Source organism: Corapipo altera, unplaced genomic scaffold (genome assembly GCF_003945725.1).
Source record: "Corapipo altera isolate COAL_440 unplaced genomic scaffold, ASM394572v1 44b, whole genome shotgun sequence".
NCBI classification, from domain to species: Eukaryota; Metazoa; Chordata; class Aves; order Passeriformes; family Pipridae; genus Corapipo; species Corapipo altera.
The window spans coordinates 4,157,119-4,179,124 of NW_020884932.1; the positions used below are offsets into that span (position 1 = coordinate 4,157,119).

Here is a 22,006-nt window from a genome sequence, read left to right on the forward strand (position 1 = left end):
CGCCCGAGGGAATAAAGAAGTGCTTTAATTTTCTGGACGTGGTATCCTTTAAAGAGGAGAGGCGCGGGCTTGCAAGGCTGCGTTTGCTCCGAATCCCGTCTTTTTTCCTCCTTCCCACTGGAGCTGCTGCTGGCTGGATGCTCCTCGGCTCCTCTGCGGGCTGTGGGATCGAGTGTGTCCAGGTTCATGGACATGGGCTGTGAGTTTTGAACTAGGATAACGTTATTGTCAAGCCGCCTACAAAAGGATTAGTCTCCTCGCTCCCTCCCTCCCTCCCCCATTCTTAAAATAACAGCAGGTAGGGAGCAGAAAAGCTGATTTGTGCCCTGAGTGACCGAGTTCTTTAGTCGTGTCACTAGAGCATCTTCAAGGCGATTACCTGGTGGAGGTTTTGATGATGTCTGTTTATGCCTTCGTTTACTTTTCTAAAAATAAGTTCTCTTGCAGAAGGTTTGCCTCATAATTTTTTTTTTTTTTTTTTTTTCTGACACTGCTTGGTAACAGAGAACCTCAGTTCTGTGACTTTGAAAACTTCTTATTACTGAATGGTTGTAACAGAAGACTTTTCGCATTTTTTTAAAAAGCTGTTATTTTGTTGCATTTTCTTCATGTATCTAGCAGATTCTGTCACAACTAATTTAACTAATGACAAGAAGATTCCTAGGGTGGTTTCTTGAACTACACTGGAGTTAACCTTTATTCAGCTCACGCTAGTGCAATGTGAAGCTAAGAGCTGTAATATACTTGATAAAAGCTGTTGCTAACAAAGGAGAAGTTGTTTGTATAAACAGTTGTGTATATATTAGTATACACTTTTGACAATGGTTTGTTTCCTTTTCAGTAAAGAAGAATGTCTTTGTTTAAAGCTAGAGAGTGGTGGTCCACCGTACTTGGAGAAAAGGAAGAATTTGACCAAGGCTGCCTGTGTGTTGCTGATGTTGATAATAGTGGCAGTGGACAAGGTAAATTCAGAATTATGTGGTTGCTGGCTTGTAAGCCACTCAGCTGCAAGATTGCTTTGACCTGAAAGCTTGTTAGCCAGGCTAGCTGGCTAGTTAAAGTCTGCTATCTTTCATGTGTCCTTGTAGGCTTAAGAAGACAAATTCAGTGCTCTCTGTCTTTTTATATTTGTACGTTTCTAACCATGTTAATCCTTGCTTGTTTCACTAGTAATTTCTCTCATGTCTTATTCTCTCAGTGGTAGATATCTTTAAAATAAAACATTTTCAGTTAGTCATGGAAGCAAACATGTTCCAAGCTGTTGTAAAAACCTAAGGAGAAAAAAAAAAAGGAAGGTAAGAGCTAATAAGCTAAGAATTTAGAAAAACACACAACCCTTTTAGTCTGGAAAATAAGTGACAATTGCAATAATGACTCTGCTTGAGAGTAAACCCTGCTTTTCTACGTAGTCGTTAATAATGTGAAATGGTCTTTGCTGTCAGGGAAAGTTTTTTGTGTATATGGTTTTTAAATTAATAAATACACTCATGCTCACCTTGAAGCTCTGTTTTTGCTCAGTAAAGCTCCTTGAGTTTGATTTCCTTACTACCATACTCTACTAAAATTATTTTAGTTATTTTAATTTTAGATTGTCCCTTTTCAGAAGAATTTGAATAAAGTTGAGCTGTTAGTTATTTGGTGTACAGCCTTTTTCAGTGGAAATTCATAGAGTCATTTAGGTTGCAGAAGATGTTTAACATCAAGTCCAACAGTTAGCACTCCATGTTCACTATTAAACCATTTCGTTAAACACCATGTCTACATGTCTTTTAAATATGTCCAGGGATGGTAACTCAACCACTTCCCTTGTCCGTTTCTTCCAATGCTTTTGGTGAAGAAATTTTTCCTAGTATCCAATCTAAGTTGTACCTCCAGACCCTTCACCAGCTTTGTTGCCCTTCTCTGGTCGTGCTCCAGCACCTCAGTGTCTTTCTTACAGTGAGCAGAACACAGTATTCAAGATGCAGCCTCACCAGCAGTGAGTATGGAGGCACAATCACTGGCCTGGTCCTGCTCACCATACCATTTCTGATACGAACCAGGATGCCATTGGCCTTATTGGCCACCTGGGCACAGCGTTGGCTCATGTTCAGCTGGCTGTTGACCAACATCTCCAGGACCTTTTCCACTGGGATGTTTTCCAGCCACTCTGTCCCCAGCCTGTAGCACTGCATGGGGTTGTTGTGACCCAAGTGCAGGACCCAACACTTTGACATGTTGAACCTCCCACAATTGGCCTTGACCCATTGATTCAGCCTGTCCAGATCCTGCTGTAGTGCCTTCCTACCCTCCAGCAGATCAACACTCCCACCTAGCTTCATGTTATCTGCCAGCTTATTGAGAGTGCACTTGTTCCGCTTGTCCAGATCATTGATAAAGATATTAAACAGGACTGGCCCCAGTGCTGAGCCCTGGGGAACAGCACTTGTGATCGGCCACCATCTGGATTTAACTCCATTCACCACCAACCTCTGGGCTCAGCCATCCAGCGACTTTTTTACGCAGTGAACAGTGCACGAGTCCAAGCCACAAGCAGCCAGTTTCTCCAGGAGAATGCTGTAGGAAAAGGTGTGAAAGGCTTTACTAAAGTCTAGCTAAACAACATCCACAGTCTGTCCCTCATCCACTAAGCTGGTTGCCTTGCCATAGAAAGAGATCAGACAGGTCAAATAGAACCTACCTCTCATAACCCATTGTTGGCTGGGTCTGATACCCTGGTTGTCCTATATGTGCTGTGTAATGGCACTCAAAATGATCTGCTCCATGACCTTTCCCGTTACTGAGGTAGGGCTGACAGGCTGGTAGTTCCCTGGATCCTCCTTCTGACCTTTCTTGTAGATGGGTGTCGCATTTGCTTATTAACAGACAGCTGTGACCTCTGCAGTTAGCCAGGACTGCTGATAAATGATAGAGGGTGACTTGGTGAGCACTTCCACCACCTAGGTGGATCCTATCTGGCTCCATAGACCTTGGTGTGTCTAAGTAGCATAGCAGAATGCTGACCATTTCCCCTTGGATTATGGGGGCCTCATTCTACTCCCTGTTCCTCTCTTCCAGCTCAGGGTGCTGCATAACCAGAGAACAACTGTTCTTTTTCTATTAAAGTCTGAAGCAAAGGGCACTAAGTGCATTAGCCCTTTGTCGCTTTGTTCCTCCCTGTATACCATAAAGGATGGAGATTCTCCTTGGCCCTCCTTTTGTTGCTTGTGTATTTATAGAAACATTTTTATTCTTTTATGACAGTAGCCAGATTAAGTTCTAGCTGGGCTTTGGCCTTTTTGATTTTTGTCCTGCATAACCTCAGGACATTCTTGTAGCCCTCCTGAGTGGGCTGCCCTTTCTTCTGAATGTCAACATCTCTGCTTTTTTCCCTGAGTTCCAGCCAAAGGTCTCTGTTCAGCCAGGCTGGTGTTCTTCCCTGTAAGCTCATCTTTTGGCACACAGGGACAGCCTACTCCTGTACATTTTAAGATTCCCTTCGTGAAGAATGTCCAGCCTTCCTGGACTCCTTTGCCCTTCACGACTGCCTTCCAAGGGACTGTCTCAACCAGTCTCCTAAACAGGCCGAAGTCTGCCCTCTGGGAGTCCAAGGCAGCAATTCTGCTGAACCCCCTCCTTCCTTCTCTGAGAATTGAAAATACAATTTTGTAATTGCTGTGCCCAAGATAGCCTCCAACCATCACAGCACCTACAAATCCTTCTCTGTTCACAAAGAAGTCTGGTGGGGCACCTTCCCTAGTTTGCTCTCTCACCAGCTGTTTCAGGCAGATATCTTCCACATACTGCAGGAATCTCCTAGACGCTTTCCTCTGCTCTATTTCCAGCAGACATCTGTTAAGTCGAAGTCCCACATGACAACAAAGGCCAGTGATTGTGAGATTTCTCCCAGCTGCTTATAGAATATTTCGTCTGTCTCCTCATCCTTGTTGGGTGGTTTGTAACAGATTCCCACCATGAAAGGCCTTACCGGCCTTTTCCCTGATTCTTACTCATAAACACCCCTGTCATCACGATCATTGAGCTCTAGTGTTTTGATTGTCAAAACACTCCCTACCATACAGGGCTACTCTACCACCTCTCTTTCCTTACCTATCCCTTCTGAAGCATTTATAGCTATCCACTGCAGCCCTGCAGTGGTATGGGTCATCCCACAGAGTTACCATGATGTTTCTGTCATGGCAACTATGTCATTATTTTCTAACTGCACAGCAGCTTCCAGCTCCTCCTGTTTGTTGTTCATACTGCGTGCGCTGATGTAGAATTGTGTTATTAATCCTGCCGCCTTTTTTTGTGAAGTCTTAATTCTCTTGTGACTGTTCTCAAGCATTTCTGTGGTTTCTAGCACATTGATAACCCTTGAGCCTTTGCTGCCATGTAGATCTCCATCCCCTGCCTCCTTTGAGATGGCAGATGGAAGGATGTCACTAGCACACCGTCCCTTAAACATTGGCATGGCACTACCAGGCTTATCTCTACTGATCCTGGCTTTCTCGCTTTCCTCCTTCAAATGCAGTTTAAAGCTCTCTAAACAAGACCTCTAACTCCTGAGCTAAGATCCTTTTTCCCCCCTAAGACAGATGTACACCATCTATTGTCCACTGGTTTGGTATCATTGTCAAAACCCTCAAAATTCTACTGGAGTTCAAAATAGTCTTTTCCTAGAAGGAAAAAAATAATTATATAAAAGCAGGACTTAAAACAGTGTTGTGGGAATAAGAGTCTGCTGGTTTATTAACTTCCTCAACATTACATTTTCTCTTTCTTGATTAGACTAGGCTCTTTTTCTTCCAGCATTCAGGAACAAAAGTTAATCAATTGCTTAATATCTAAAGCAGGTGAAAATGTCCTCATTTAAGTATTAATAAATTAATATATAGAATGGATTTTGTTTGCCGCTGATGGAATCCTTGTTACTGAGTTCAGGAAAAGATGAGTGGGGAGGGCAGTCAGTATTTTCTGAATGAAGGACTTGGAGCAGGCAAGGTTTTTTTGTGGCTGAAGAAGAAAGGAAGCAACCAACTGTTCTGAGCTTTTAATGTGGGATCCTGTGGAACTATGCAAAGACATTAGAGTCTGGTCAACGTGGTTTAGGGGTACTTGTAAGGCTCTCCTGACTTGTGGACAAGTTTTACTGGTTTTGATTTTGGTCTACATTGATATGATGTCCTATATCTAGAGGAAGTAAGTATTGACAACCAACTTGAGTTGTTGATTGTTATCATGAGAGACACCTCTGGGGTTTTTTTCCTTAATAGTTTTTTGTTATTCGGCTAACAACTAAATGACCACTTGCTTAAAATACCAATTCCAAAAAACCTCTAATTTAACCATTTCCTTCATCTTTGAGATAATGGATCTGTCTCAAGAGCAGGTAATCTCAAGGTCTAGCTTTGTTGACTTTGCGCAGTATTTATCAGGCTTTAGTTTGCATTTGGATAAATGCCGTCGATCCCAGTTTTAAAACTCCACACTTCTGCTGGTGTGATATGTGTGTGCACAAATCTAAGATGTATAAACTGAAAGTCTGAAGTACTCTTCAAAATGAATGAGAGTGTTTAAGAATTGTGGACATCAATCTAAAATGATGGAATAGTAACAATGGTCAGTGCCACCACCATGATAGTTGTCGTATTGAATCCTTTGCTGACAAATTTTCATGGATCTGCAAAAGAGATAATTGCTTATCTTAACCTAAAAGACAGAGCATAATCAACATTAATTGAATCGTGTCAATACACTATCTTTTTAGGGTATTATTTGCAACACTTCTGCAACAAATTGAATTCCACATGTGCTACTGTATTGCGTAGTATCCTTTGTGTTGGTTTTTTTGTTTGTTTGTTTTTAGATAAAGTTATTGTGGGCAGTTATATGGGATACCTCCGAATCTTTAATCCACATCCTGTGAAACCTGGAGATGAAGTACAACCTGAAGACTTACTCTTGGAAGTGCAGTTGCGAGAACCAATATTGCAGGTGGAAGTGGGAAAATTTGTTTCGTAAGTAAATGGCTGGCTATTTTGGTTTTTTAAGTTTTAGATGTGATTTTCTTCCTTTATTTTGGAGGGCAAGTTTCCAGTTTTCAGATGGACAACTATTAATCACATCTATGTGTCCTGCAGTATGCATTTGATCTGCTTCTTACATCATCTTGATATGAGAGAATTTTTACTTAAGGTATATATGGAGGATAATCTGCCAGATACTTGTACAATTTTTTAGGAGCATGTAGAACAGGAAAAACTTTATATTGAAAGTTATCTTTTAAGATATTAAGAAAACTTGACTAACTTGTTATGATCTAAGATGTAATATCGGCCAGTTATTTTCATTTTGATAGAGGACAGAAGATCTTTAATTCCAAAGAATTTAGTGGGAGCAGATGGCTAGGTAGAGGAAAGATACTATGGCTCTAAGGAAAAGACCTTATATTTATTTGGCTGTAAGGGAATCTACTTAGAAGAACATTATTTTAGAATTTAGTTCATAAAGGATGCATTTTAATTTTGAAATTGACTTCTAATACTGCATCATGAACTTTATTTTAAAAATGAGAGAAAAACCTGTACTGAACATGGGCACAAGCTGGAAGGCCTCCATCCATTGGAAATTGTTCTTTTATTCAAGTACTCATGGAGTGACCCTGTGTGGGAATTCCAATGCCCTACTCTGTGAAATGAACTAAAACATTTTCTAGAGTTACAGCACAGGTACTTTCTCTGCTGGAAATACTGCTTGGGTTCAGGAAAGAAATATGTGAGTGTTCAGATATTCCGTGCAGCTAGTATGAAAGTGAATTTTAAAAAAAGTAGTGTCTGTGGTTGCTGAATAAGACTTGTTTGGAGCAGTGATCCTCATATCATCCTTCCATGAAGGAATAACAGCACCTTGTTTGAAATGAGTTTCAAGCTAAACTGGGTTGCTCTTGATATTTAAATCTGAAAATATGTCCCTAAAGGATTCATTTTGATTTTGAAATTAACTCCAAATACTTCAGCATGAATTTAGGAAGATCAGTACTTTTTTATGCTAGCATCTAACACCCAAACCTTTGCATTTGGTCCACACATGAAAGCAATTTCAATATGTTACTTGAATTTTATCCTGTATAAATATAGTGGTTTTTTACCCTTCTTTACAGTGGTACTGAAGGACTTCATCTGGCTGTGTTACATTGCCGAAAACTCTGTGTATATGCTGTTTCAGGTTAGTTTACAGATCCAAGCTTTCCAGTGATTTTAAGTGTATTCTAAAGTTTGGATTAGGTTAATGGTAAACTTGGTATATGCAGTGTTTACTCACCATCCCTGAATATCTGCAGTCATATTCTCTCATTCAAACTTGTGTATGAAGAGGAAACATCAGTAATTAGGTCTAGATATTTCCCAGAGGTTAACAGAGGTTTGCTGATCTGCTCAGTGGCTAACATGCTGTGATGTGTGTGATAGTCTGTGGTTGGTAGTGACTGTAAACAACTAGTTCTCATTACAGTTTTAGGACTGGATGTTACTGTTGAACATGCTAATGAACAAGTGGTTGTATAATGCCAACTTACTTAGCTCTTTAAAAATAAATAATTACAACTATTTCTGAAATCAAAACTCCAGGTAATTTCTTAAAAAGCCAGAACATTGGTAAGGTAGCCCATGAGAAGACAGAAGGTTAATACTGGTAAGAAGGTGAAACTACTATGTTTTTTCTTATATCCTCTTTCCTCTACTGCCTTTGGCTGGAAATTCTATATGATATGTTCTCTCTGTGTGAAGAGGCAAGTCACAAGATGCCTATTCTGTACATTGATTTCTGTCTTCTATATGCTTAGAGCAAAGCACAGATTTAAGAGATCTATTAATTGTACACTCATCTTTAAAATTCAATAGGCAACATGGCATTGTTCATTTTCTCTGTGCAGGGACATTTGTGGCTTCTCTGTCATTACAAGAGCATGGTTTTCTTGTAGGAGCAGCTTGCTTCCTATTCACAGCCTTTTAGGCAAATACATTACAAAAACACATGCTCTATTTTCAAATTCTGTTTGCCTATCTGGAGACAGCTGTGAAAATGGTCTTTGTTGAGAGGTGACACCTCAAGATCTACTGCAGTTTTCATACTTTCCCTTCTCTGTAATAGTGCTTATGTCTTAGGATTGTAGCCTACCAGTACAATTTTTATTAAAACAATTTTTTTTGAAATTTGCATTCAAGGCATACAACAGCGAGTCTAGAATTCTTTTCTAGGTATAATTTGCTGTTTGGTCTGCATGGCTTAAGCAGTCAAGTAATAATAAAAGTAAAATTTTGCAATCCTTAATAGACCTTTCATACTAATCTGTAAATATGCGTGCTTTAGTGGTAATTTCTGACATCTGAGTGGATACTCTCAAACAAGCTCCTTTGAGAAATAACTATCATTTCTTTATGCTTCCATGGCAAATTACATTTTCATAAAGTGGAATCTTTACTTGCTTTATACATGGTACTGTATCTGTTATTCATAATAAAATAACTATGCTGCTTCTCCTTAACAAATGAAAGCATACTTCAGGGCTGACTGAAGTATGGCCTGGGTGTTTTATTAGAGGCAGAATACACAGACTGACAACTTTCTAACTTGTTTTTCATCAAGTGTTGCTGATTATCTAGCCAGGGCATAGGGCTTTTCCCCCTCATGTCTATTCCAATCTTTTCCCTAACATGGGCCTGATTTAGGGGTAATTGTTTAAAAGCTATATTTGATTTTAGTTGGAGAAATTGCTTAAAAGGTTAGTATAAGCTACAAATCTTTCCTAACATACTGTTAAAGACAGTGTTGAGATAATCTTTGTATAGTAAAGCTGTGGTAGGATTTAGCTTATGTATCACTCACTCAAAACACCTTTTTCCCAGCTGATGTGACTATTGACAAAAGTTTGGGTTTTTTTTTTTCCTGCTTGCTAATATTAGTCTTTAAGTATTACTTTATTTGCGGGGTGAAGACTTTTGATTCTTAAAAGGTGAGTTTTAACTTTAGTTTCCTTACAAAGACTTTTTGAATTTCTGTTACTTCCCTGAAGGGGTCAGGAAGTTAAAATTCATGAAGACCTTTTCGGAGAATGTGATGTATATCACAAAATTATTTTTGTTAGCATTTATTTTTCTTTTATCTTTGCATCATTGATCACAACAGTGTGAGCCTCCACATCTCAAAGTCACTAGGATTAAGTTACAGTTTTTTCAGGTTGTTTACACTGGTACTCCTTTACTTCTTCCACAATGTGTGGATCAAAGTAATAAATATATACCCTTCATTTTTTGTAGGAACTCTGGGAAATGTGGAACATGGGAACCAGTATCAGATTAAGCTGATGTATGAGCACAATCTTCAGAGAACTGCTTGTAATATGACTTATGGTCCATTTGGTGGTGTAAAAGGTAAGGTCCTTGTTGTATATTCATTATCATTAGTTGTTTAACTATGAACTTAAAATTTGAAAGGCGACATGATGCTGCTGTCTAGAGGAAAACCTCTTTCTGTGAGTGGTGGTACCTTTTATCTGAAGGATATTGAAAATAATTGAAGTTAAAATAAGGCAAAGAATATTAAATGCAGAATAGTTGTTTTCTCACATTTTGAACTGGAGATGAATTTTCAAGGCTAATATTGATTTTAAAAAACATGACAAAATCCCTGGCTCTTCCCTTGTGAAGTACTTTAACATCTAAAACCAATTGTTTTCTTCTGTGCTTCAATTCTGTTTTGCTTTTCTGCACTTGCTTATCCTGGACAAGTTAAAAAGTTAACATCTTCATTTGCTGAACCTAAAATACCCAGTGTCTTGAAAGATATGTAATGCAGATTTCTAAAAAAATACTTAAACTTCTATTGGAAAAATGTAACACTGGACAATAATATTTATGGTGTGTTTGTAGATATCAATGAATTTAATAGATATCAGTCTTTTTTGAACTTGTGGATGTTTTTGTGTTCCAGCGTGGAAGCATTTAGATTTGCTTTGCACAACATCTCTTTCTGTTCAGAAGTGAAGTTTACCCAACATACTGGGGTGTGGCAGTCATCTACAAAAGTAGTGTCCCTAAATTGTTGGCAGAGTGATAGTCACTTTCCAAGGTAGAAAGTCTTCTGGGTCAATACGGCAGATATGTGCAGACAGTCCCTCAGTTTTATGGCTGTAATAACCTTCTAGTAATAATGCTACAATGCCTCACCCTAAGCTCATGCTTGTCCCTGGGCTTCAATTCAGCTGACCAAAATTTGTACTGATTGAAGAGAGTCTCACTTACTAATTTCTTACAACCGCCTTGGGGAAAATGATCAACTCATGTGGGTGAGAAGGTATTAATGATATGAGTGTCTTGAGGAGTGAGTGTATAGGGCATGGGCATATTCCTGTTAGCAGCAGAAAGACATTTTGGAGGTTCCTAGATTTGAGAAGAGGGAATAATGTACTTTCTGGCATAGTGGAATCGCAGTAACAAATGTATAAGGGATCATAAACTAAGCATTGTGAGTGTCTGGAATGTTTTAGGAAAAATAAAACAAGTACCCCGCAGTTCTGCAGAATAAACTCTCTGGATTTTTGACATGCATGTTTGTTTACCATGGAGGTTCAAATAGAGGTCTGACCACCAGCTCAGACCTGTCTCATGAGCTGTAATGTAACGAAGAAGGTGTATTTGCAAGCTAGGGAGACAGAAGGTACTGTATACCTTAGAACCTACTCAGCCAGCCAAACACTTTTCAACACGTGGGATGGTCAAAATGAGGGCCAATCCTGACAAAGCAGCAAGAAGAGCAGAGGGAACCCTGGTAAGTTCTGCAAACTTTTCTTAGTTTTCTAGTAGCACTTCTGTGTTAGCATGTCATGCAGCTTTCCTTTTCCTTTTTTCTTCCCCATGTTTGAGTTCACAAAAGTATGTTTATTGCTGTTGGAAAAAGAATGATCTCAAGTCATAAATAAACAAGGAAGGCAGAAATTTATATGATGTAATGAATAATACATGTTCATTTTGTAAAATCAAGATGCTTTCTGTTTAAGACATAAATCTAGGAAAATTATAGTGAATGTTCAGTTACTTGATAGAAGGCTATTAAGGCATGTATTGAAACATCAGAGAACTTGGCAAAATGGACACTGGCAAAAGTTCTTTTTGAGAAACGAAAGAATATTCTTCTTATTTTGTAGATTTCCTGCACTGAATACTCTTTTTTATGTGCCTTTCTTGGACTGTTTGATTAGATTTCCTGTCAAGGGTGTGCTTTTGATCTTGTGCAGTGAAACTATTTCAGGTTTTTTTAGTATCATCTTTAATATTGTGTTCTCTCCTTGAGGTTAAAGAGTGACAGTATTGTGGTTTTATTTCCATCTTGCAAGACCATCCTGAGTGAACCAGAATGGAGGTCTATCAAGTGTTGTTAATTTTAGTAAACAAATGCCTGTCCGGGTTTGGTCTGCCATGCTATCTATGTTTATCTATGTTTGGCAGATATTCTGGGGTGCCACTGAGAGTCTGTAAATAAATTAGTATTTTTTTTTGCTATCAGCCTTCTGCTAGCTTCCCTGGAATTCTTTTCAGGCATCTGCTAACAGTCTCTCTCGCCTTCAGCGATGGTTAATTCATGATGGTGGCGGTGCTGTAAGCGTGCAGCACTGAGCTTGCTTTGCTCACAGTCTAACTTCTACACCCCCTCTGGAAGCAGACTAACAAAATGTTAGGGAGAATTTTTGGATTTATTGCCTGCTATTACTGCTGTGACTAGTATATGTCTCACTGCTATACTCAAGCATCCTTGAAACAATGTGAAGGTGAAAAAGGCACTTCACAGGTCATATTTACAGAGCTACTGAAGCAGACACAGGAGAATGGCAGTTGAGCAAGAAGAAAGCATAAGTACAGGGAAAGCACTCTGGGGGAGTGTTGGGGGGAGCGTGTGTGTTGGTCCCCCAGGAACATGATATTTTGTCTGAGGAAGCAGAGTGCTGCAGGAGTTGACACAGAGCACTTGATCTATGAAGTTGCTCAGTCCTGCTCGGATTTCTCTTGATGAAGGTTATGCTATTGGTCTTTTTTATGGAGCTTTTAATTCTATGTCTTCATTCTGGCCAGCCATATGAGTTAACACTGACAAAAGGAAAAAAGGATTGAGTTTGGAGGCCTGAGGTGTATGGGTCAGGTGAAGAGTTGAGTCAGGACCCTGAACTTTAGGAAACCAAATTTCCAGCTCTTAAAGGGTTAAACTGCACATCTCTTTGACTGAAATGTAATGGAGATGTAAAACATACAAAGTACAACTGTCACTTCTCAACTGTTGATTTTTAGTCTCTTGTATTAAGAAAAAAGCTCTTATAGATTTCTCTGTGGAGAGAATTGTAAAGTAAAGAAAGCTATTTTGTAGCCTAGTTGCTAAATTTCATTCTTGCTAGTGTCTTCAGATTAATGATTTGCTCTATGAGCAATTTTCACATGTGGAAGAATTCACACAGATGTTCTCATAACAGGAACAGATGAAGGAAATCAACAAACTCATTTATTTATTCTCATAATAGAAGGTCAAAACCTAAATTAAAGCTATTAAAGCTATGGAATAAAAAAGCCAAAGACTGAAAAGTTGACCAGTGGCTTGCATAGATTAACTGTGCATTTTTCTTAAAAGTAGCAGAGTGTGAGTTGTGGTTGTCACCACTAGATGGTCCTCTCGTTACAGTTATTGGTTAGTAGACAGCATCTCTAAAGCTGCATTTATCCTTGAACTGATTCTACAGGTGTATTTACTGCAAGACTTAAAAGCACTTTCTGCAAACCTGTATAGCTAAAAGTGTTTTATTGATGGAAACAAAATGTATTCTGTTGGTTGTCGAACTTTAGCAAAAAGGAGAAATGAACTTGACCCTTACTTTCAGCACAAAAGGCCAGGGATGTGAGAAATAACAATGAAACCCCTTATAAGTTTAGCTGGAATCCTAAACAAAACTAATGGAAATGTTTAAAAATAGTAAACAGAAAACACCTACAAAGATGAAACAAAAGTCAAGCATACTGTAGGCAGGGCTGGTTGTGACTTACAACTTTAAAATCTGTGGCAAAGGAAAGGATTATAATGCAGAACTTTACATTTCTTTGCTGCTTTAGATTTATGTTTGTTCCTTGCTGTCTCTGAACACTAATGCTAAAATGTAAACAAAAAACTATCAAGAAGGGACATAGGAAGATCAGCTATTTATTTTATATTTTAAAAGAAGTGTGTTGTTAGACCAGACTTTCAAAAGTAGAACTTAACTTTTAAGACATTGCCTTTGTTGTTTAGAATGCATGTCTCCTTTCCATATTTCTGAATCTTCCTCATGATCTTAGAGCTATAAGTTGAGTTTGTCATCCAAAACTCCAATTCTAGCATACGAGTTGTTTTAGAAACGATGATTCATGATAAAATTATGAGTCAGTAGTGCTGAACACTGTTTTTTAACCAAGTGAACTCTTAACCTAGCCACAACATATCACAGCCCTTAAGTAATGAACAGATTATAAACTTTATGTTTTACTTCAGATATAAAATTTAAAGAACTCAAGTGTACTCTACCTTAAGCTCTTTTAATTTTTTTTTTTTTTAAGAAAATGAAGGTAAAAAACCATATATTTTTCTGATTTATATTGTAGCCTTACCTATGGTGAGGACTCAACTCTATAAAGATTTTACTTTATATAAACTCATTTATCACATAATTTTTATGAGGTCAGGTTATACTATTATGGCATCATGCAATTATGCCACCAGAGGTTACTGTGCTAACAATTCAGCTTTCGTTATATAAAGTGATGTCTGCTGATAGTTTAGAGTATCTTGGAAAGTATTTTCTGGTTTCACAGTTTTAGTATGTTGTTCTGGGTCTTTATGAGTCAAATACCAATGACTTAGTATTTGACTCAAGCTCATTATTTAAGATGATGAGCTCATTAGAGAGGTTAAGTTTGGAGGCAGCCTGGTTAAGTTTGGACTGTAGCAACCATGCCCCGGTTGTGATCTCACGGTGTGTGGGCCTGGTGAGGCCCAATGTCAGGACCCTGAATTTTGGAAGAGCGAACTTCCAGATGTTTAAGGAGTTGATGAATGAGATCCCTCAGGGAAACTGTCCTTAGGGACAAAGAAGCTGACCAGAGCTGGCAGCTGTTGAAGGACACTTTTCTTAGAGCGCAGGGCTCTCCATCCCAATCAAGCAAGGCTGGCCAGATACTAGCATGGATAAACAAGGATCTGCTCCTCAAACTGAGGAGTAAGAAAGAAATGCACAGCCAGTGGGAACAAGGACAGGTGACCTGGGGAGAGTACAGGAATATGGTTCAGATATGTAGGGATGGGATCAAGAAAGTCAAAGCACTGATGGAACAGGACTTGGCAAGGGATATAAAGAATTACAGAAAGTGATTCTGGAAGTACATCGGTGAGAAAAGAAAGGCAAAGGAGAGCCTAACCCCCAGTAAATGACAAGGGAGAACTGGTAACAAATTTGGAGAAGACTGAGGTACTCAATGACTTCTTTGTCTCAGTCTTCACTATCAGATTTCCTAGATCTCTCAAGTCCCTGAACCTCTAGTGGGAGTTGGAGGAGCAAAGTCCCTCCCACTTAAGTAAAGAGCAGGTTTGAGACCACTTGATGAAACTGAATAGCCACAGTCTGTGGAGTCTGATGACAGGTATCCCAGGGTCCTGAGGCAACAGGCCAATTTTGTCAAAATCACTCTCCATTGTATTTGAAAAGTCGTAGCAGTCAGGCAAAGTCCCTGGTGACTGGAAAAAGGGAAACGTGTCTCCTGTTTTTAGACAGGGAAGGAAGGAACATCCGTGGAACTACGGACGAGTGAGGCTCTCCTCTACACTTGTGAAGATCATAGAGCAGATCCTCATGGAAGCAATGTTAAAGCACATTGGAGGGGACTGAAGACAGCCAGCATGGCTTCACTAAGGGCAAATCTAGTGGCCTTCTATGATGGAGTGACTGCAATGGTTGAAGGGAAGACCAGCTGATGTCATCTACCTAGACTTCTGTAAGGCTTTTGACATCGGCCCACGTGGCATCCTTATCTCCAAATTGGAGGGACATGGATTTGATGGATGGACTATCTGGTGGAAAAGGAATTGACTGGATGGATGCAGCCAGAGAGCTGTGGTCAATGACTCTATGTCCAGGTGGAGGCTGGTGAACAGTGGTGTCCCTGAGGGACTAGTGCTCTTCAATATCTCCATGAATGATGCAGACAGTGGGATTGAGAGCACTCTCAGCAAGTTTGCAGGATGACACCAAGCTCTGTGGTGCGACTGACACACCTGAAGGACGGGATGAAAAAGAAGACACTAGTTTGGAAAATGACTCTTACTTCTACATTACCAGTTTCTATTGAAAGGATTAGGCCTCAGCTAGCTTATAGCTGTTAACCTAAGTCCTTCTACATATACTTCTTGTGCCTGACTGTTCTTAAAAGGAGAGATTTATTGATGTGGAGCCTGCTTATAAGCAATGGTGGTATTATGCTTTTTATAGTGAAAGAAAAGTGCCTTTATTGCTGCTTTGAAAAGTGCGCAGATCAGGCCACAATTTCATTCTTTGCCTTTCTTGCCTTGAGTCAGATTGTTGATTTGTGTTTGAGGAAAGTATATGCAATAAATTTCTACTGACGTGATGAAGAGAGTGAAGAAGTGCTTTAAAGCAAAAACAAAACCACTATTACTTGAAACTTAGGCAGCTTTACAGATTATCACAAATTTCCTGTGGTCAGTTGTGCGTTAGACTGAATGGTGGGCAGGATAGTAGCTCATGTATGAACAAACAACAGTGTGTGAGTGAATACTAAAATTCTAAGCTTTGAGGACTGGTGTATGAAGTGCAGATTTCCTGAGCTGTTGTCTGAGTTGCTTAGGAAGTGTGTGAATGATCACGTGCTGTAATAGGAGGATGACCTTTCCCAGGTGAGGGTTGAGTTCTGTGACTGTTCTTCAGGGCATAAGTGGTACATTAAGGTGGGTGTATGAACACTCTTAATGCTCCCAGTTTTCTTTTTCAATTTCTCTTTTCAATTTCTTTTTTCAATTTTGAAGATTTTGTCTTCTATTTAAGAACTAAAGAAGCAGCACACTGATAGCTTACCAGTGGGACACACAATCTATTGGGTTATTCTTGAAAAGAATACTAATTTTATTTAGTGAGAGACAGAAAGCATAGTTTAATAACTTTGCTTTCTTAGTTGCCGAATTATTTTTGAATGATGTTTACTTATAGATAATGGTTTTGCATTGCAAAAGCACTATTACTGTGTGATTCCAGAAAATATTCTTCCATTATGTAATAGTTCAATGATAAGTGAATTCATCCTAGTTTTATATAAGCTCTTCAAATGAGTGGTAAATGATTTAGAGTTGGATCCTCCTAATAATACATAAATTTTGAAATTTACTTTTTCATCTGAAACCTTAATGCCTTAAGTTGGCTAACAGAGTATTTCACATTTATTTGAAGTTGTTTGATGGATACTCTACCAATAAAAGCAAATAATAAAACAATAGCAAAGAGGAGGAAAAAGCAAAACACAGCTTTGACCTGAAAAAGTTACAAGCAAAAAAGTGTGAAAATACCTTGAACCCATCTTTTTCTCAGCAAATGGCTTTGAATTCATTTTACTTTTATTATAGCACTGGCCTCGAGGCAAAGTATGTTTTGAGTGTTACGACAAAGAGGGTGCTATATGGAGGAATTTTTTTAATAATGAAATACAACATATGCATAAACTGTGCAACCTTGTAACAGGAAACTTTTTAAGAAGGGTAGACGGTTCTTAACTTTTCCACAATTCTGCAAGAATGAATTTTATTAGGTGTTGGTCAGAAAAAAAATTATCAACTGGGTTTTATGCTGTAAGGTTAAATGATTCTTATGACTATTTTTAAATACAGGAGCAGTATAAATTTGGACTTTGATTTATTGGCTAGTTTTGTTAAGGAGCAGAATATCTAACTGTTGTCTTCCTGTTCAATTGCTTCTGCATAAGGATAGATTATTTGAAAGATTTGGGCTTCTGAAGTTTTTTCGTGGAATAGATCCGCTGATACCTAATTCTAATTTGTTTCTGATGTAACTTTGGAAACCTGCTAGTATTCTGTTTTTTCCTTTTAATAGTGGAGTTAGAACATCTTCTCTAAATTGAACATATGAATGGAAAAATAATCAAAGAAAGTGTTCTCTGAATCTCTTACCATCCATTTCCTTTTACCTTCTTCAACTTCTCTTAACAGTAATGATTGTAGCGTAATGATTGTAGCCTAACTGAAATAAAAATTCTCATTGCCTTCAGTATACCAGAACTTTGCCTCAATTATAAATTGCTAGATATATAATTTAATTTGTATTTTGTTCAAATGAAGCACTATAATTAAAATGAAGTAAAACCAGTTGTAGAAATGCACAACTTTGGGAGCAGTTGTATATATAAGTGAAAGACTTGTTGTTTTGGTAAATTCTGTGTGGTACTTTTTAAAATTTCCTTTGTTGAAATATGGTACCCAAATGTGTGCAGTCATTGTGCACTGGTAGTATAAAATGTTTTGTATCTTACATGTGGGGTTACGACTTGTGCAGTGCTCCTGCCAAGAATCAGTGAGTGCCAAGGCAGAACAATAATTACCTCATATGTTTTTAATAGTACATGTGTATTAATAATGACCCAATCTTGCATTTGTCTTTTTGCTGACATATTGTTGACTCATATTTAATTCATCATCCTACTCTAATCCCCAAATTCTTCTTCTTAGTGCTATTGCCTGCCATTCTCTGGTTTCCTGTGAGTCAATTGTCTGAGATCACATCAGATGTTTTACTTAAGTTTAAAAATACTGTCTCTGAAGTTTAGAAATGCAGTATATGTTATTGCCCTGTCTAATGAATAGTTTGGCATGATGAATTTTCTGTTTCTTCAAACCTATGTACAGCTTTATTATTTATATATGTACTTTCTTATTAAATGTTCCAGCATTTCTTGTGGATGCATTTGTGTAAGATTTGTTTGCTGTATTTTTTCATCCAAAAGAATGCAGTTCTGGTTTCTAGCTATTTAGTCTATTTTGTCATCTCAAAGATCTTTCAGAAATGTGTGTATGTAGCTTTTGTTTATTTTTTTGTTGTTCATCACTGACTCCATTACAAAAGAAGTTACTAACCTATAAGTATTTATTTGAAAGGTCACCAAACCCTTGTTAGTTGCTATTCCTAGAGGGTTGAAATGTATCTTGTACAGTCTATAATGCTTTATACTAATTGTACTTTGTGTTATTAAGTTTGGTGCAAATCATTCTTGTAAAAAATCACCCTACTACATCATTGTCGTGGTTTAATCCGAGCCAGCAACTAAGTACCACGCAGCTGCTCACTCACTTCCTCCCACCTCATCCTGGTGGGATGGGGAGGAGAATCAGAAAGAGGTAAAACCTGTGGGTTGAGATAAGAACAGTTTAATATTTGAAATAAATCAAAATATTGTAATAATTAAAATAATAATAATGAAAAGTAGAGAGAGAGAAATAAAAGCCAAGAAAAGCAAATGTTCCACAATACAACTGCTCACCACCCACTGACTGATGCCCAGCCTGTCCCCCAGCAGTGATCTGCCCCTCACAGCCACCTCCCCATCATTTGAGTGTTCGCTGTGTGCTTCCAGCAGTCTTAAAATACAAGATAACAAATTGTTCCTACTTGTTAAACCTATGATGTCTTTTCTGAGGTTGCCAAAAGGTTAACCAATAGGATGGTGATTTTTTTTCATAGAGATGTAATTCACTGACTCTTTTGACCACAAAGTAAGAGTTAGTCTTTTTTGTATGTTGGTTACTAGCCTAGGATATATGTAGACAAATGATCTGAATGTGAAAAGTATCTGTGTTTCCTTGGTGGTTTTGAACATATTTAGTCAATCTGTTTATTTGTAATTTTAAGGGGATGTTTGAGACTTCTTCAAGAAGTACAGGAGCTCCCTCTAATACTTTGTGCAGTAAACTCCCATTTTGGTGTTGTAAGCTTCAGACTGTTCAACTTTATTATAAACTGCTTTCAATGAGTTCTTTGGATGTGACTGCAGTTATTCTGGAGAGGATTCTTCAGCAGATGTCTTCAACAATTCTCTAGCTCAAAAAAATTAGTAAAGAATCACACAGAATGGGTAAAGATGGAAGGGACCAATGGAGGTCATCTAGTCCAACTCCCCCCCCTCAAGCAGAGTCGTCCCCTAGAGCATGTTACTCAGGATAGTGTCCATCTGGTTTTTGAATTTCCAGAGAAGGGGATTCCACGATCCCTCTGGGCAGACTGTTCCAGTGCTCAGTCAACTACACAGTAAAGAAGTTCTTCCTTATGATCAAGTGGAAATTGTATTACAGTTTCTACCCATTGCCGCTTGTCCTGTTGCTTGGCACCACCAAGAAGAGCCTGGCTCCATCCTCTTGGCACCCTCCCTTCAGATACTTATAGGCATATCCCCTCTCAGTCATGTCTTCTTGAGGCTGAACAGGCCCAGCTCCCTCAACCTTTCCTCGTAAGAGAGATGCTCCAGTCCCCCAGTTATCTTTGTTGCCCTCCACTGGACCCATTCCAGGAGCTCCATGTCCCTGTTGTACTGGGGATCCCAGAACTGGACACAGGGCTGAGTAGAGGGGCAAGATCACCTCCCTTGACCTGCTGCCAATGCTTTTTGTAATGCATCCCGGGATACCATTGGCCTTCTTGGCCACAAGGACGCACTGCTGGCTTATGGACAACTTGATGTTCATCAGGACCCCCAGGTCCTTCTGTGCAGAGCTGCTTTCCAGCAGATCAGCCCCCAGCCTATACTGGTGCTTGGGGTTATTCCTCCCCACATGAAGGACCCTGCACTTGGCCATTCAATTTCAAAAAATTCGACTCTGCCCATTCCTCCATCATGTCAAGATCCCTCTGAAGGATTGCACAGCACTCTGGGTATTGGCCACTGCTTCCAGCTTTGTGTTGTCAGTGAATTTGCTGAGGAGGCATCTACCCCTTCATCCAAGTCATTCATGAATATGTTAAACAATACTGGACCCAGTATTGAATCTTGAGGGACAATGCTAGCTACAGGTCTCCAGCTAAACTCTACCACTGATCACAACCCTCTGAGCTCTGACATCCAGTTAGTTCTCAATCCACCTCACAATCCACTCATCCAGCCTACACTTCCTGAGTTTGCCTATGAGGTTACCATGGAAGATAGTGTCAAAAGCCTTGCTAGGTCCAGATAGGCAACATTAACTGCTCTCCCCCATCTGTCCACTATTTATACCATTGGAGAAGGCAATCAGGTTGGTTAAGCGTGATTTCCCTTTGATGAATCCGTGCTGACTACTCCTGATCACCTTGTCTTCCACATGCTTAAAGATGACCTCCAGGATGAGCTGTACCACCTCCTTCACAAGAATTGAGGTGAGGCTGACTGGCCTGTAGTTCCCCGGATCCTCTTTCTTGCCTTTTTGAAGACTATAGTAACATTGGCTTTCTTTCAGTCCTCAGGAACCTTTCCTGACTTCCATGACTTTTCAAAGATGATTGAGAGCAGCCTAGCAATGATATCTGCCAGTTCCCTCAACACTTGTGGGTGCGTTCTGTCAGGGCTCATGGACTTGTGGATCTCAACTTTGACTAAATGGTCTCTAAACCTTCTCAACTAAGGGAAGCCAGACCTGGTCTCCTGGATCAGGGATTCCTGAAGGTTGGCCTTGTCAGTGAAGACTGTAGCAAAGAAGGTGTTCAGTATCCCAGCCTTCTCTGCAACCTCTATTACAAGGGTACCTGTTCCATTCAGTAGGGGGCCCATGTTTTCCCTAGTATTCCTTTTGTTATTGATTTGTTTGAAGAAGTCCTTCTTGTTATCCTGGACATCCTTAACAAGATTTAGTTCCAAATGGGCCTTGGCCTTCCTTGTTGCATTTCTGCATACTCTGATAATATCCCTGTATTCATCCCAGGTGGCCTGTACATGCTTTCACCACGTGTATCTCCTGCTTATGTCTGAGTTTTGACAGAAGGTCCATGCAGGTCTCCTGCTTCTTTTGCTCACTTCCTTGCCCATGGGAATGCACTGTTCATGAGCCTGAAGGAAGTGATCCTTGAATATTGACCAGCTCTCTTTGACCCCTCTTCTCTCTAGGACATGGGATTTTTCCAAGAAGGTCTCTGAAGAGGACAAAGTTAGCTTCTTGAAGGCCAGGGTTGTGATGCCAGTCATTGCCCTGCTTCTTCCTGGCAGGATACTAAGCTTCATGACCTCATGGTCACTGTAGGCAAAGCTGCCCCCAACCTTCACCTCTCCAACTAGACCATCCTTGTTAGTTAGTATAAGCTCCAGCAGCACACCTTTCCTCATTGGCTCCTCCACCCTCTGTATCAGAAAGTTATTGTCAGTGCTTTCCAAGAACCTTCTGTATTGTTTGTGCCTCACTGTGTGGTTCCTCCAGCAGATGGCAAGGTGGTTGAAGTCCCCCATGAGAACCAGGGCCTGTGACTGTGAGGCTGCTTCCAGCTGTCTGTATAAGACCTCATCTTCTTCCTCCTCCTGATCAGACAACCTGTAGCAAACACCCACACCAGTGTCACCCTTACTGGTCTGCCCTTTAATCCTAAGCCATAAACTTTTGAATCACTCATTCTCCCTGAGGCAGAGCTTCACACATCAAACTGCTTTGGGAAGTGCTTAGGAATCATGAAGCTTCTTAGTCTAAGGAGACTATAAAAGGACAAGCAGGAGAAAAGATGGGGAATTTCACTGGGTTTTAACCCAGTGGGATTATGTTGTTCTGGTTGGTTATAAGTTTGCAGATCTGTCTTAAATGGAATTTTAAAGATAATAGATTTATTGTACTTTTGAATCTACCTAAAATATTGAAAAATGGGGACTATATTCAACTTCAGCTGAACTCAATGAAAGATCTGCTTTTGATTTATCATTCACTAAAAAAATCCATG

The 22,006-nt window shown here is 39.4% G+C and overlaps 1 protein-coding gene across 2 annotated transcripts in view; it reads left to right on the top strand.

The window, feature by feature from the left end:
• BBS9 (Bardet-Biedl syndrome 9) overlaps positions 1-22,006 on the top strand; it is a 284,671-nt gene that overhangs the window by 442 nt on the left and 262,223 nt on the right. For both annotated transcript variants that reach the window (XM_027659381.1, XM_027659382.1), the window contains exons 2-5: positions 842-962; positions 5,849-5,999; positions 7,142-7,206; positions 9,297-9,410. In XM_027659381.1, the coding sequence (XP_027515182.1) occupies positions 851-962; positions 5,849-5,999; positions 7,142-7,206; positions 9,297-9,410 (442 nt within the window). In that variant the 5' untranslated portion in view covers positions 842-850. The remainder of the gene's footprint in view (positions 1-841; positions 963-5,848; positions 6,000-7,141; positions 7,207-9,296; positions 9,411-22,006) is intronic.